The 16,829-nt window shown below is 41.2% G+C and overlaps 1 protein-coding gene across 1 annotated transcript in view; it reads right to left on the reverse strand.

Annotated features, from left to right (window-relative positions):
- CPA6 (carboxypeptidase A6) overlaps positions 1 to 16,829 on the reverse strand; it is a 296,049-nt gene that overhangs the window by 75,217 nt on the left and 204,003 nt on the right. The window contains exons 4-6 of the mRNA XM_068984112.1: positions 8,788 to 8,902; positions 6,598 to 6,699; positions 3,779 to 3,883 (exon numbers count right to left, since the gene is read on the reverse strand). Of these exons, the coding sequence (XP_068840213.1) occupies positions 3,779 to 3,883; positions 6,598 to 6,699; positions 8,788 to 8,902 (322 nt within the window). The remainder of the gene's footprint in view (positions 1 to 3,778; positions 3,884 to 6,597; positions 6,700 to 8,787; positions 8,903 to 16,829) is intronic.

The following is a 16,829-nucleotide window of genomic DNA, read 5'->3' on the forward strand; positions in this document are numbered from 1 at the left end:
CTTAGCATTGTTTTAGATGTGTACCACAAATTTTAATATGCTGTATGTATTTTCATGTTCATTCAGTGCAATTTACTTTTTAAATTTCCCTTGAGATTTTATCCTTAACTCATAGGTAATTCAGAGGCATCTTAATTTCTCAGTGTTTGGAGGTTATCTTTCTGTTATCAATATCTAGTTTGATTTCCCTGTGGTCAGAAAACACAGTCTGTATGGTTTCATTTCCTTTAAATTTGTTGAGATTTGTTTCTTGGTGTGTGATATGGAATATCTTGGTATATGTTCTGTGTGTGTGTGTTCAGTTGTGTTCAATTCTTTGAGACCCTATGGACATACCCATCAGATTCCTCTATCCTTGAGATTTCCCAGGCAAGAATACTAGAGCGTGTTACCATTTCCTTCTCCAGGGAATCTTCCTGACCAAGGGATTGAACCTGTATCTCTTGTGTCTCCTGCATTGGCAGGCAGGCTCTTTATCAGCTGAGCCGGGGTAAAGCCCCAGTATGTTCTTCAGGCACTTGAAAAGAATGCATATTCTGCTATTGTTGGTTGGGTGATCCACAAATGTGATTTAGATCCTGTTGGTTGGTGGTGTTAAGTTCTTTCATATCTCTGCTGATTTTCTTTCTAATGATTTCTCTGGTCATTTTAAAATACCAACTTGCTGATACTACTCCTATTAAAAATGAATTGATTTTATTAACTGCTTATTATATGCCAAGCACTCTTAAGTCTTTTATAAACATTATATAATTGAATCCTCCCAATAACTGAGTGTGTCACATACTATGATTATGATTATGACTTGCCCACCAAGATCACATAGCTAGTAAATGGCAGAGCTGGCATTCCAACCCAGGGCTGTCTGACTACTACATGTGTTTATGTAACCTCTGTGCCATCTGCTGTTCTAGCAGGAACTTAAAGGCTTGATAACTTTTCTTCCAGTTCATGTTGAAGTAAGGATGCAAACATTACAGTGATGGCTACGGAGAGAGTCCCACCAGGTATGGCTGGCAGCCTCCAAGGTGGCCCCCAGTGACTCTCACTTCTTGGCACTTGTGCTCTTGTCTAATGCCTTCCCCTGAATCCAGTCTGGACCTAGTGATGTATTCCAATGGACAGAATATGAAAAAAGTGATAGGATATCACTTCTGAAATTAGGTTAAAAGAGACTGTGGCTTCTGTCTTGGGCTGCTCGCCCTTTCTCGGCCTTATCTGTTCTGAGGGTAGCCAGGTGCTGCGTTGTGAGCTGTCCTGTGGTGATGCCCATGTGATGGGGAACTGATATCTCTGGCTCACAGCCAGGGAGGACAGAAGCTTCCAACACTCACGTGACTGAGCTCTCAGATACAGATTCCCCACACAAGCCCGAGATGGCCCAATCTCCAGCTGACACTTTGACTTACCCGAGGCACTTGGCTAAACTGCACCTGGATTGTGACCCACAGAAACCAGCAAGTAATCAATGTTTGCTGTTTTAAGCTGCTGAATTTGGGGAAAAGTACCAAAAAAGAGAGAGCAAAAATTCAGTTTAGTTCACTCACTCAGTCATGTCCGACTCTTTGCAACCCCATGGAGTGCAGCATGCCAGGCTTCCCTGCCCATTACCAACTCTCGAAGCTTACTCAAACTCATGTCCATTGAGTTGATGATGCCGTCCAACCATCTCATCCTTTGTCATCTCCTTCACCTCTTGCCTTCAATCTTTCCCAGCATCAGGGTCTTTTCCAATGAGTCAGTTCTTTGCATCAGGTGGCCCAAGTACTGGAGCTTCAGCTTCAGAATCAGTCCTTCCAGTGAATATTCAGGACTGATTTCCTTTAGGATGGACTGGTTGGGTCTCCTTGCAGTCCAAGGGACTCTCAAGAGTCTTCTCCAACACCACAGTTCAAAAGCATCAACTCTTTGGCACTCAATTTAGCTTGGGTTCTAGGGCTGCCATGTACAGCTATACATATTGCATGCTGCAAAGTCCAGGTAGTACCATTCATATCCTTAGGAGATGAATTGCAAGTCATCTCCCAGAACTTTCTCCTTATCATAACCACTGAATTCTCGTTATGCCCATTCATTCACAGATAATGGAAGCATTATTAAGTGCCAGATGGTGTTCCAGGTGCTAGGAATTTGGCAATGAACAAGATAGGCTCTGCCCTCAGCACTGGCATAGGAAGAGAGGCAGTTACCACATGGACAAATTAAGTTTAGGTGCTATAAAAAGGCTGCACATGTGAGGGTGAGATTAAATGTTGGGAAGATATATTTTATGTTCTATAATAACACACAGGACCATGCATGCATGTGTGCTAAATTGCTTCAGTTGTGTCTGACTCTGGGCTATCCTATGGGCTGTAGACCACCAGACTCCTCTGTCCATGGGATTCTCCAGGCAAGAATACTGGAGTGGGTTGCTGTGCCCTTCTCCAGGGGATCCTCCTGACCCAGGAATCAAATCCATGTCTCTTACATCTCTTGCACTGGCAGTTGGGTTCTTTACCACTAGCACCACCTGGGGAGGACCACAGTCTATAAACAATAGATGTTCTATTCTTAACCATTTTCCCCCTTTTCATTTTTGAAACTTGAGACAGTAGACAGTATTATATGTATATAATGGATATTTATACAAGATGCTAGGGTTAACAATTTGTTACCTTTTGCATTTGTCCTACTGGGTAAAATGGTATTTTAAGAGAATATGAATTGCTGAATACACTGAGTGGGAATACTTTGAAAATTTTATTATTACATTATAAAATGGATACTTGTGTGGGCTTGGTGGTGGTGGAGAAGCAGATTTTACAAATTTAGTACATCATTGACATTTGTGAGGCATATTTTCTAAGACTAGGAGAGTCTTCAAAATCACAAACGGCACGAGGTCATATAATTTTCCCATAAAACACTGTGAAATATAACTGAAATATTTCACTATCTTGTATCATTAATGGTTTTCCATAAGTAACTTTTAGGGTTATTTTCTGGCTTAGAACCTCCTTTCCTTAGACTTTTTCACTTTTATTACCTGTACTGGTAGTTCGTTTTCTTTTAGGAGTCTTTAAAAAAACCAAACACTAAGAAGTTAAACTGAAAAAGAAAACCATGAAAGTCATTTCATTCTTGACAATAGAAAGATATCAGAATGTATTAAGATGTTAGCCCATGAGGCTGACCTACTCCTGGGATAAGAACACATTCAATATACTAGCCTCATAGGGCTTATGACTTAAATGAAGCCTCCAGAAAATGAGAAATCACTGTGAGTCATCAACCATTAGTCACTGAAAAGCCCTGAAACAGTGAATGTTACATCCACAAATGCTAAAGGTCATTGGTGTCTAAATCACAGATCCATAGCAGAAGGGCATCTCTTTATTGCTATAGCATATGTGAGATCATTTTGAAGAACAAAAGTCATGTAGAATTTTCCATGAATATCACATTAGAAACTGTTTTGAAAAACCATACATTGAATTTTTAGCCTTTTGTCATATATCAGCTACTATGGTTGGTTCCTAATGTGTCATAAATTCCTAAATACTCTGAATCTCAAATTCTTTCTCTTTAATGAGGGTTGGTAACTCCAGTCTCCAAAGGCAGAGGTGAAGATAATCTGAGCCAGGGTTTTGAGAGGTCTTCCTAAACATAAAAGCAACCCACACAATTATGGTGTTGTTATCAGGTATCACTCGCTTCACATTCCCAGTTTTGTTCCTTGAGCAGAATAAAAACACTGGCTAGCTCAAATGGAGACTGCATAAAGGGTTTAACTTACTTCTTTTACAAACCACTGGCAGAAGGCAGGACCAATCCATTCTCTTGCATGAATGCCACAGTCCATCCAGACAGCTCTTTTGTAAGCTCGTGATCTTCTGCCCAGCTGAAAAGAAGAGTATTCATAGTAACCAAAGCAAGCTTTTATTTTTGGATTCACTGACCTGCATAATTTAATATGGTTTCAGCATAATACTTCCCTAGAGTTGGGTTCATCAGGTAACCCATAAAAAAGACAAAGAGAGTTCCTATCGATTTCAGAAGTCTAGGCTTATTTATGCAGAAACTGTAAATTTATTGCCTTAATTACAAATCAAAGAAGTGGAAAATACATAAGGAAAAGGCAGTTGGTTAAATAGGTGTGCTTCTCCATTTTAGGGCTTCCCGGATGGCGCCAGTGGTAAAGAACCTGCTTGCCAATGCAAGAGATGTGAGAGATGCGGGTTCGATCCCTGGGTCAGGAAGATCCCCTGGAGGAGGGAATGGCAATCCATTCCAGTGTTTTTGCCTGGAGAATCCCATGGACAGTGGAGCCTGGAGGGCCCCAGTCCATAGGGTTGCAAAGAGTTGGACATGACTGAAGCCACTTAGCACACACACATTTCATTTTAATATAATCTGTGGCGGTTAAGTAAGAAGCTGAATTTTTCCCTTCCTTTTCCCTGTCCTTGCCCTCTTTTTCTCAACCCCCCTCCCCAGGAAAGATAACAGAAATATTCCCAAGCAATATCTAGTAAAGAAATAGCTATGTCTTGTAGGAAGACAAAGTCAAATTTTATTACAGTACATAAACGAAACACAAAACAATTTGATTCATAGAATCAAGCAATAAACTTTTCTTTATAATCTTGCTATATAAATTTCATCTATAACATGGTTTCTTATCCACTAATTAGTAGGTGGCTTTCAGGCTTCCCTGGTGGCTCCAACGGTAAAGCGTCTGCCTGCAATGTGGGAGACCCAGGTTCGACTCCTGGGTCGGGAAGATCCCCTGGAGAAAGAAATGGCAACCCACTCCAGCGCTCTTGCCTGGAAAATCCCATGGATGGAGGAGCCTGATAGGCTACAGTCCATGGGGTTGCAAAGAGTCGGACTCGACTGAGTGACTTCAGTTTCATTTTTGACATTGATGGGAAATCTAGTTTTCATTCATTCATTAATTCACTCAGCTGATATTAACACTTCAAGAAAACCTTTTAAACATCAGACATGGGGCTTGGCCTTGGAGATTCTGAGATGAGAAGATGAGGAATTTATATGGTGGTGGAGAGGGCAGAAATACCAGCAATTCATCACTATAATGTGAATATGTAGGAGTCACTTTGGGGACATTGGGTGCTATGTGTCATTTTCCTGTGGAACAAATGAGGGCTTCTCAGAAGAGAAAGACTTTGAGTAGGAGAGTAAGACTTGAAGCTTCCTTGGCAGACAAGTGAAAGAAGACATCTATCTCAAGCTTGGAAGAGAAGCTGAGCACACTATGTTTGAACCACTGCCTCTAAGGTCTGAGGAAAGAAGGGAGATGAAGCTGACCCAGGGGCAGGAGACACATGACATTCCTAGATGACATACAGACAAGGCTTCATCCTGATTCTATGGGAGGGGTTTGTGTGTGTGTGTGTATACTTAGAGGATGAGAGGATGGGGACTCATGAGGAAGTTCAGTCCTGAGGCCATGATTGTAATAGTCCAGGAAGAATAGATCCAGAAACAAGCCTAGGTCAACAGCAGTGAGGACAAGAGAAGAGGTTGTGATAAATCCAGAAGATAGAAGAAAAAAAAGTTGTCAGTTCTTCGTGTTAGGTTTGAAGTGGTTAGAATAAGGAAGAGGAATTCAGGTGGTTCATGTTTCCTGATCTGGAGCTCAGTGGTGTCATCGTGAGTCTGAGGTGCTTTGGTGAATGTCGAGATGAGGATGCCCAGCTCTAGAGAGCAGAGTCCACTGAACAGATAAGTCTGGAATGATCACTGAAACCATGGGGTGGATGTGCTTCTGAGACAGCAGGCAGACAGAGAGCACAGCTGGGGAGAGAATCCTGGGGTCACCAGAACGTAAAGAAAGGACAAGGGAAGAGGATGTTCTGAGATGGGAGGAGAGCCAAGTAGAAGTCATCCAGAAGTTCTAGAGTCATCGTCGGGGCAAAGGTCAGGGAGTCCAGGGTCTGAATGGTTGGTGAGGAAGTAGAGACAGTGATGTAGGAAAATCTTTTAAGATGTTTGGCTGAGAAGGAATGGAGAGCTATAGGTGAGTAGCTGGAAGAGAATGCAGGCTCAAGGGCTGGGAGTGACGTATACCTTCTGACATATTTGTATAGTTTTGCATCTGTTCATTGTAAGCAGCACCAACCCACAAATAATTTTGAAGGTCATTATTTTTGAAGTTCATCAGTCACTATGAATAAGTTAGAAATAGTCTTCTTTGGAATACCCAATGGCAAAAATTAAATATGGCTCAAAAACTTAAGGGAAAAACTATTTTTTTCTTAAATTACTGGGAAAAAAGTGAACGTGTTAGTCACTCAATCATGTCTGACACCATGGACTGACAGTCCACCAGGCTCTTCTGTCTGTGGGATTATCCAGCCTGGATACTGGAATGAGTTGCCATTCCCTTCTCCAGGGTATCTTCTGCACCCAGGGATCAAACCTAGGTCTCTTGTTTGTAGGCAGATTCTTTACTATCTAAGCCACCAGTCTTATATTACCAGATGATGTTAAATATGAGACACTATGAAATACCATTTCGCTTCTTTTCCTTATAAGTCAAAGCTGAAAAAGATGAATAGTAAATATTCAGTTGCTAATTTCTTATTTTTTTACCTTTAAAACATAAAGAGATCTTCCCTCATATGATTTTCCAATAGAGAACATGTGAATGAGACCTGAATGTGTTTTATTCAAATGATGCATCCAATTTTGAATCTAAAAGCAAATAAATTAAAACCATGTTAGACTCACACAATTATGGAGCTTTTAATAAACAAAAGGTAACAGAAATACAATAGGTCTTAGAACTCAAAAAGCATGTATGGAGTATAAAATTTAATGAAAAACCAATTTTGCAGTCTTAATTTTCTTCAGGCTACTAAAAATCACACTTTATTTTCTGCTCTCATATATAGCTACTTTGTCTTCATATTGTTCCCTTTTTAAAGCATACCTTTCTACTATTTGTCATTAACATCTTAATGGCAAAATTTTATAGAAAGTTAATCACTGTATTCTGGATTCTTTTTAAAAAATAAAAATTTATTTCTTTCATCTCCAAGCGTTTAAGAAGAAAAGAAGTAAGCTTCAGAAAAACCATCCCAACTATTGGAAAGTATCTAAGTCCTATATATTGTAATTTACCACTGAACAGAAGATGCTAAGAAAAAGGCATTATCTTTTGCATTTAAGATTTAGTCTATCCAGCCACACATCAGAGGGCATACCATGAATAATTTCCCCAGTAATAGCGATATACTGACACTGATCCATTCACACACATTTATCTGTCATCAGGAAAAGGTATATTTGAGGTGGATAAATAAGGTATTTAGAAAGATGGGTAACATTTCTGACTTAAAAGCCCAATAGGGGAGGAAGGAAGTTACAAAAAAGTGTCCCACTGTTCCAAGATGTGTAAGAGTCTAAAAAAAATATTTGGAAAGTACTCATATTTTCCTTTTTTTCTATCGCTGTTTAGTCTAATAAGCACATGGACACACATATATTTACATATATGTATATATGACTGAGCAACTCAACACACACAAGTATATGTACTTATCTATATTAATATATTATAAAAATTTTGACCTTTTTCTAGTGCATGTTAATAGCACTTTAATGTGTCAAGTTATCTAAATCCTTTCCATTGCTGCTAACTCCAAGCTTCTGAAAAGTATGTTAAAAACATAAAATATGTGGACGTACTTTTGAAAGTCATTATCAAGAGAACCAAACATTCTCTTAAGAATATAACAGGATCTCATTACTTCTATGACTGGCATTCCTTTGCTCAGTTCAGAATTCAGGGGAAGAATGAAAAAATGTATGTACTCATTCACTTACTCATTCTGTCAACGACCCTCTATTTGGAAGTCTCTGCTTGACACTGGAGATACAGGGGTGAACAGAAAGCAATGGCCAGCCCCCATGGCCCTTGCAGCTTATTAGGAGAGGAAGGCATTAATCAAGTACTTAGTCATAATTAAAAATTATGTTATGTATCACATCCATGTACTATGGGTGCAGGTAATATGCTGGGGCTGGGACAGGGAGTTCTGACCCATTTGGGAGAGTAGAACCAGCTCTCTTCTTGCATAAACTGAGATTTGAAAACAACTAGTTGTTGCCCAGATGTACAGTAGCAGCAATGGGATGGGTCCCTATGTTTGCCAGGTAAAATAAGTAACAGCAAGCTAACAGGCCCCGAGGAGCCACACATGCCGTTTGGCTTTGGGGGGCTCAAATTTGCAGAGGGTATGGGGCCAACATCAAAATTCACTCCACTGCTCAGCCAAACCATTGCCCACAAACTCTGGCTAGCTCTACATTCCATGGATTTCCAGTTACAGTGTTTATTACCATTACTACAGTTGGCCCTCCATATCTTTGGATGCTGAACTGGTGGATACCGAGGGCTGACTGTACCATGCTGTTGTACACGAGGGACTTGAGTATCCACGATTCTGGAATCCACAGGGGGTCCTGCACCCAATGTCCTTTGGATACCAAGGGCTGACTATATAGCAGCATTACCACACTCTTCCACTGCACTTCTCCTGTCCATTGTAGGGGTGGGTTGGGTAAAGCACACTAATTTAAAATTATTTTGCTACTTCTCGTATACACTTCTCATATATAATGCTTAATGGAAGAGAACTGAGGTGCCTGGACGTTGTAAGAGCTTAAGTATTCTTCACATAACTTCTGCCTATGTTCCTATGCTTCTCCCCAGTCCTGAGACCTGAATGATAAAGAGGCACTTGAAAAAAAGCCACAAAAAGTCCTTTGATTACATACTTCTTCTAAGGAGTGATAAACTTCATAATTATATCCAGAGAGGGATCTTCGACTTCTCCAGGCTGGCAAACTGCTTCCCTTTTCCAGTACTTTCTGAAGATCTTCTATGAGGATCCTGGATTTGAAATGATAGACATGATTACAATTAAATGGAGATAATATAAAAATGAGTCAGAAGAAAATCAGGACTGACATTTCTAAAAATACCAAATGTGGGGAAGATGTTCTTTTTCAGAAAATAACAATTCTTAAATAAATGGTATACTGCTGCTGCTAAATGGTATAATGAATATTAAATGTAAAATTACAGAACAGATGTTCCCAAGTAATAATGATACTAATAGTAACCATCATTGATGAAGTAGCTACAAGAATGGAATGATGGGAACACTTATATTTACAGCACGGTGCCCAGTAAGGCGGGAGGCACTGAGCTGTGTATTTCATTGGGTTGGTCAAAAGGTTTGTTTGTGTTTTTCCATAACATTGTACAGAAAAATCTGAATGAGCTTTTTGGCCATCCTAATACATACATCAACTGAGTTAATAAAACCTACCTCATATGGTTATTTCCACTTTGCAAATGGGGAGACCAAGCCTCAGAAGGGTTAAGAACTTGCCAATCATCATTCTGCTAGTGATGCAAAGCCAGAATTTGAACTTGGAATGTGAACCCCAAACAGACTCAAGTCTGGTGCGACATTTTGAAAAATGAAGCAAGACAAGCTCCTCCACTCCCTTGCCACAGCCTCCTTTTCAGCTGTTTCCATCTGTTCCTGTGCCTTTTGTCACACTGAAAGACTTTCCTTACGTCATTACCTAGCACACTTGACCCAGAGCTCAGAAAAGGGAAAGAAGAAGCTGCCAGCTTCAAGAGGAAACAGAAGAAACAACCAGAGTCAGAAAAAGCTACTTTTACTGCCTGACAGTATCAAGGATGCCAAGAGAAGACAACTTCAGGTAAGCAAAGCGAATGCACTTGGGAACTGAAGGCTGTGGCCAGGGTTGGGGATTCCAGGGTCACTGAAATGTGTGGAATAGCTCCAGCTGCAGTCATTGGTATCCTTGATGAGATGTCTGAGCTAGATATAGCTAGTTCCCCCAGTGCTCACTCACCTCCACCAACTAGAGCACCATGAAGTAACAAGGTGCTCATTCATTTACTTAAAGATGTTAAAGAGCCTCTCAGTGATTTTCCTGGGCTGGACAGGTAGCTAAAAAAAAGAGAGAACCAAAAACTTTGCTTTCTTACTTTATATTCCAAAGAACTTGTTGCTTGGTGGTTTCAGTGCTATTAAAACAACATGTAGTGGCATCTTTAAATGACTTTCAAAGTTGACCCATGTAAGCCACTTTACTCAAGAAATTCAAGACAATTTTTGGTCCACAAAAGCAGTAGATTTACTTAGGGTCATGCTGGGTGTAGGACATTCCTTTTGCTTTACTCATTCGTTATTTCCTGAGGACCCACCGTGGACAAAGCATTTAATCGGGAATTTATTATCAGCTTACTGTCCTTGTGGTTTCAATGTTTGACTTCAGAAACATCAAAAATCAAGGTAAGGTGGCATGGCACAGAGTTGGTAAACTTGTTTGGTAGCTGCTTGTTGGGGCTCAAAATATGAGTGGAGTTTAAATTGTCAGTCTGAACATGATCTGTATTAGTTCTTTCTTCCCTCAAGGAAACAAGTTATAGATGAAAGTAGCTTTGTATGGGTAAAGAATTTTACAGTATTGCCAGTGTGGCTGTAAAGAACCAAATGAACATCTTTGTCAATGTCCAGTCTTCTTGTGTTGTGAGCAAATCTGGGGTGGTCAAGAAAGATGCGAGTTTGATTAGAGCTGGGATGGTTATAAACTGTCAACAAATTCCAGTTGCTGCAGGCAATCTTCAGCTATGATTTCCTCACCAGTACCATCTATCCATTTTTCCTGGATACTTTTATCTCTTTCAGGAAACTAAGGCGGGGGGTGGGGGGTGGGTAGTAAATAGACTTGCCAAAGCCAGCCAATTACAGAAGAATCTCTTTGTGAAGTTTCAATTGGAAAACATAAGACACACAAACACACACAAGTTTTCAAAGGTATAAAGACCTTTACAGAATGTTTACAAAATGAAGCTCTAGTGTATTGTTTTTGTATTATTTCCAAAGTGGGCAGACTTTTTAAATATAAACAAGCACAGATAATTTGTTTCCCTGTAAGGCAAGAGCGGGCTTCCCAGGTGGCTCAGTGGTAAAGAACCTACCTACCCATACAGAATATGCAAGAGATGCCAGTTCAATCCCTGGATCTGGAAGGCCCCCTGGAGAAGGAAATGGCAACCCACTCCAGTATTCTTGCCTGGAGAATCCCATGGACAGAGGACCCTGGTGGGCTACAGTTCATGGGATCGCAAAGATCAGACACGAATGAAGCGACTGAGCAGGCACGAGGTCATTCTTCATATTCATCACCAGGAAATTTCTGGAGTTCTGATGCTGGTCCATCTGTTTGTTTGGCACTGTACTCCTTCAAAAGCTAATATTTCCCCAGGAGTTTCAGTATGAAAAATTATGCTTCTGAATGAATTATTTATCATTATCAGTTGATAAATGACTTAACATATTACTAATAATGTAATAATATCCCCATTCAGAGAATAGTCAGAATAGTTCTAATTGATAATTGCTCCTATACAAGATTTACTGCAATATTTTTTAACTAGTGTTGTAACCAAAGTAAGAAAATTATGAAGTTTTTCATTTTGAGGTTGTGGAATCAATCTAGTTGAGTATTAGCTTCTTTGATGAATCAATGCTTAAGCTTCTCAGTCTTGTTTTAAGATTTCCAGGTGCCCTGAATTGAGCTGGTCTTTGGAGCTCTGCTATCTATCCATTCATTTAGGCCAGTGATTCTCAAGACAGGCTGCTTTAAAAATCACCCACGAGCTTTAAAAAATATGCCACACTGAGCCCTACTTACGCAAGAATCTCTGTGCAAAGGTATCAGGCCTTTCTGAAAAGCTCACAAGGTGATTTTAACACATAGTCGAGCTCAAATTTAGGCTAACAATCTGGAAACGAGTAATTTAGGCTAATTAATCTAGAAACTGACTGCTCTCAGTCTTCTCAGTTTCCACATTAAATAAAAATGGAAGAAAGCATTAGAATATGACTGGTCCGAGCGTCCTCTTTCCTCCTGAGTGTCCGTGCTGGGAGTGGTCAACAGCAGCTATCCCTCCTCTCTCTTTGGACCTCCTGTATTGAAAGGGCTGGGAGGCTGAAAAGTACTTTTCCTCGACTGTCATGTAGCTATAGTTCTGGGTACGAGTTTGTGAACCCTGCCAAGAGAGGAAGTTAAGAATAGGGCAGAGGCCATCTCCTGCTGGTGTGACCATGTTGAGGTGGCAGAAACATGACTGTTTAGAGGTTGTCAGGTGTCTGGACTCAGAACTCTGGGGTCCAGTCACCAGCTTCTTGACTTGAGAGGCAATTATGGTCACAAGGGTGGGGGCAGTTGTAGCCTGGGAACAGCTTCCTGACCACCATGTTGTTACACCAGGTCTGGCCCCATTTTTCTTGTCAAAGTGGCCAACTGGAAACCAGCAGGTTGATGAGAGGCCCATGAAATGGGGTCCAAATGGCTTTTTTTAAAAACAGCTGTAGTTTCTTAGTGTCCTTATGGCTGATTACCATTTCTATTCTAATCACGTGTGCGCTCAGTTGTGTCCGACTCTTTCTGACCCCATGGACGGTAGCCCTCCAGGTTCCTCTGTCCATGGAATTCTCCAGGCAAGAATACTGGAGTGGGTTGCCATTTCCTTCTCCAGGGGATCTTCCTGACCTAGGGATCGAACCCACCTCTCTTGCATCCTTGCATTGGCAGGGAGATTCTTTACCACTGTGCCACCTGGGAAGCCCCAGTGTGTAGCATATACTTCCTTAAAAAGTCAATGAACATGGCAAAGTGTACTGAATCAAGACTTTTTAATGTGATTATATTTTCACTGAGTTGTTTTCCTTTTGAAATAGTCAAAGATTTTTTTCTAGATCTATTAAGAACTTTATACAAGCGATATTATCACTTAGTACAAAATCACCTTCCCAAAGCTTCTAGGGTGGAAAAGGGAGTGTGTGTCAAACTTTGAAATTCCATTGCCATTTTTTTTAAACAGGTATTCAATTTACAAAATTATTGAAATTTTTTGTGGCAAAAGGAATCATTTTCTATGTCATGTTGTTAAGAAGGGTTGATCACCTAGGGGCCAGACACGAGGCCACATTATCTCTGCTATAAAGATGAGTATCTATACATTATGTATAGTTGTACAGAGTAAATTATAATCTTTGGAAAATATCCCAGGCTATAATAATATAACTCAATTAGAATGATCTCTACCTACCAGCCCTGGGGAATTTAATTGACTTACATATTATTATCTTCATGCCAACAAAATTCTAAATGATTGCTCTCCAGGAGGAGACCACTGGTTTAAAACTCTCATTTTTAAAAAACTCTATTCTCTGTGGTATAAAGGGTGATATTTTATTCTGTAGCAGTTCCACATGACCTATGTTGAATGCAAATAGAAACTTGTTAAAATAACTGGTATATTCTTTTCTTCCGAATAACAATTAATGAGGCATTCGGGTTTTTTATCGAGGACCTATAGAAATAAGCTCTTCCCTGCTAGGCATTCAGAGAATCAAAGCCTGCCTTTGGAGCTACAGCAATGACTAAAATATGTTCAATATGAACAGTGGTTTTACGCACAGCTGTGACTCTGCCCTGTTATGGAGGTACAGATGAAATACCTTTCTGCAAAAAGCCCATCAGTAGTTTCATAAAGCTGTGCTTGTCGCTTTGAGAGCCAAATATCTCTGGGGCCAGGGAATGATGTTACTGCCCCGTTGAACGCTCTGTCCCAGCCTTTCGCAGAGACTAGAGCTCTCTCCCTTGACTGAGAGACCCATGAACCCTTCCTGGGCCTCACCAGGGATCTTTGTGCCAGTTCTGGCAGTAAAATCACTAGCTTAAAAGTTGGAGTATTTGAGAGGTTGTGTGTGTCCAGTTGTGTCTGGGTCTCTGTGACCTTGTGGACTGTAGCCGGCCGGGCTCCTCTGTCCATGGGATTTTCCAGGCAAGAATACTGGAGTGGGTTGCCATTTCCTTCTCCAGGTGATCTTCCTGACCCAGAGATCGAACCTGCATCTTTTGTGTCTCCTGCACTGGCAGGCAGGTTCTTTACCACTAGCAGCACCTGGTTAGTCATTTACAATTGTGGCCAAAATCATAGGGTTCCAAACCAAGAGAAAGTCACTCCTTCCCATCTCTCTCATTCACTAGCCTGCATTTCTCCCCCCCAGATTTTGCACTTTCTCTCCATCTCTTCCCCCCATCCTTTGCTTTTGTGCCCTCTGGAATTCTCTTTGATCGTAAATAAAATTCCTACATTCTCCAGTCTCTTTAGAGAATACCTTCTCATATTCTTGCACCAGCAGAAACTGGACTCTTTCAAGGACACAGACTCTTTGGTGACTTTCTCTCCTCCTACTTTGTCAGCATCCTCCTGGGTACCATTGGTACTGCTCCGTTAACCTTCTAACTTCCAGGAAAAGTTCTTCCTCCCTTCAGCATTGTGCCATTCCTGGTTGCTTACCTCTAAGTCCTGGCTCCTCCCTGCTACTTCTTGTCTTAGGAACACATTCTCTTTCCCCACCTCTAATCTTGCCATCAGCCAAGGAAATTCAAGATTTCTGAGATGGCTTTATGGTGATTAGCCTCACTCTCTCTTGACTGCATCAGCCTCAACGATCTCCATTCCATTTCAGCCATCTCCTTCATTGCTACCCCTATAATCCCGTCACCAGCCACAAGTATTCTACTCCAAAACTCTTAATGTCCAGCAGCCTACACTTTATCAAAACGTGTTTCCTTCCAACTTGTTGCCCTCAGTCACATTAAACCTGTTTTCGTTGTAAATATCTTAATGCCCTGATTTTTATTGGAATATAGTTGCTTTACAAAGTTGTTGGTTTCTGCTGTACAGCAAAGTGAATCAGTTAAATATATATCCACTTTTTAGATTCTTTTCCCATATAGGTCATTACAGAGTACTGAGTACAGTGCCCTGTGCTATACAGCTAGGTCCTTTGTTGTTGTTGTTTAATCGCTAAGTCATGTCCAACACTTTTTTGACCCCATGGACTGTAGCCCTCCAGGCTCCTCTGTCCATGAGATTTCCCAGGCAAGAATACTGGAGTGGACTGCCATTTCCTTTTCCATGGGATCTTCCTGACCCAGGGATTGAACCTGCATCCCCTGTACTGGTAGGTGGATTCTTTACCACTGAGTCATCAGGGCAGCCCCCTAGTTTATTTAGTTAATTAGTCATCTAGTTTATTTATAGTACTGTGTACTGTGTATATGTAATTTCGCTATGGAGAACAGTATGAAGGATCCTTAAAAAACTGATAGTTACCATATGTCCAGTAATCCCATTCCTGGTCATATATCTGAAGAAATTCAAAAAAATGACATGCACCCCAATGTCCCATCATTCTTCCTAGATCCTCCTCTAATCTAGACTATCCAGATTAGACCCCACAGGTGAATACTTGAGCTAGCATCTCACTAGAAACCTTAACTTCCTTGTCATCTTGAGCTTTCTGTGCTTCTAACCAACAAAACGTCAGCTCTGTATCAGTGCTACAACATTTCTTCTCTGCAACAACCACTTTTATTGGTTCCTACCCCTATTTCTTTATTCTAAGTAGATACATTTTGCTTGTCAGTTCATCCAGAAAACTGGGCTATGAGTTATGATCTCTTGCCCTGTTTCCCTGGTGACTCAAATGGAAAGAATCCACCTGCAATGCAAGAGTCCTGGATTCGATCCTTGAGAGAGGAAGATCCTCTGTGGAAGGAAAGGGCTACCCCTGCAGTATTCTTGCCTGGAGAATTCCGTGGACTCAGAGGAGCCAGGTTAGCACAGTCCATGGGGTCACCACAGTCAGACGTGACTGAGCCATTAGCGCTACTGCTACGACTACTACTATCTCTTTCACCTGTTGGCTCTCTTCTCCACAATCTTAACTAGACCCGCATGTACCTCTTTGGTCTTATAGGATAAAGTACTTTTCCTACCATTTAAAACTACTCCCTCACCTGTGCATTGTCTTTCATCATCAATTGCCTCCTTCCCTGCTGGTCACAGCACTTTCAGGCCACAGTTGCCCCCTCTACCCACACTCCAAATCTCAGGCAGTCGCTGAACTAGCATCTTCCTCACCTCTGCCCTCTCCCTACTGTAACTTTTAAGAGTCACAGAATAGTCTGCTCTGCTGCTGTGTTCTCACCTCCTGTTCACTTCTCTGCCTTCTGCTCCTGACACTCGAATCCTACCATTAGGGTTACCGGTGCAACTTCCACTGCCAAATTCGAAGGTAACTCATCAGTCCTTTTCTTGCAGGAGATCACTGTGGCACTGGGTACCACTGACATCCCTTATCTCAAAAGATTTTATTTCTTATTTGATGATTGGGACTATCTTCCAGCTGTTTCACATTCACTGCTTAACTAATACTGTAAAAAAAAACTCAAAGTATTCAACTCTATCCACTTGGTCACCAAAGACAGAAGACTTGGAATCACCCAAGAGTTCTTCCTCTTCCGTCTACATCCCAACAAATGCAGAGTCCAGGTGGTTTTGCTTCTGAAATATTTCTTGGAATTCTCTTTTGATCCCACCACTCTGGTCCTGACTCAGGGTCCTCATTTTCTCACCTGGATTGCTGCTGTAGTCTCCTCCTACCCCACCACCCAGTTACATGTGGCTCCCTTGCTTACATCCTACGATTGTGCAGCATCACCCATAAGATGAGGTCTGAGTTCCTAACTCTGAACCGCAGCTTCCCACAACCTGGCCCCTCACCCTACTTCTCAGGCACATTTTCTTCCTACTCCCTGACCTGCACCAGTTCCCTGCACAGATACTGTGTTGCTTCTCGCCTTTGCTTGCATTTTCCCCTCTGCCTTCCAGGTCCCAAGTCTCATCCTTT

The sequence above is a fragment of the Capricornis sumatraensis genome, chromosome 11, assembly GCF_032405125.1.
Source record: "Capricornis sumatraensis isolate serow.1 chromosome 11, serow.2, whole genome shotgun sequence".
Classification (NCBI taxonomy): Eukaryota; Metazoa; Chordata; class Mammalia; order Artiodactyla; family Bovidae; genus Capricornis; species Capricornis sumatraensis.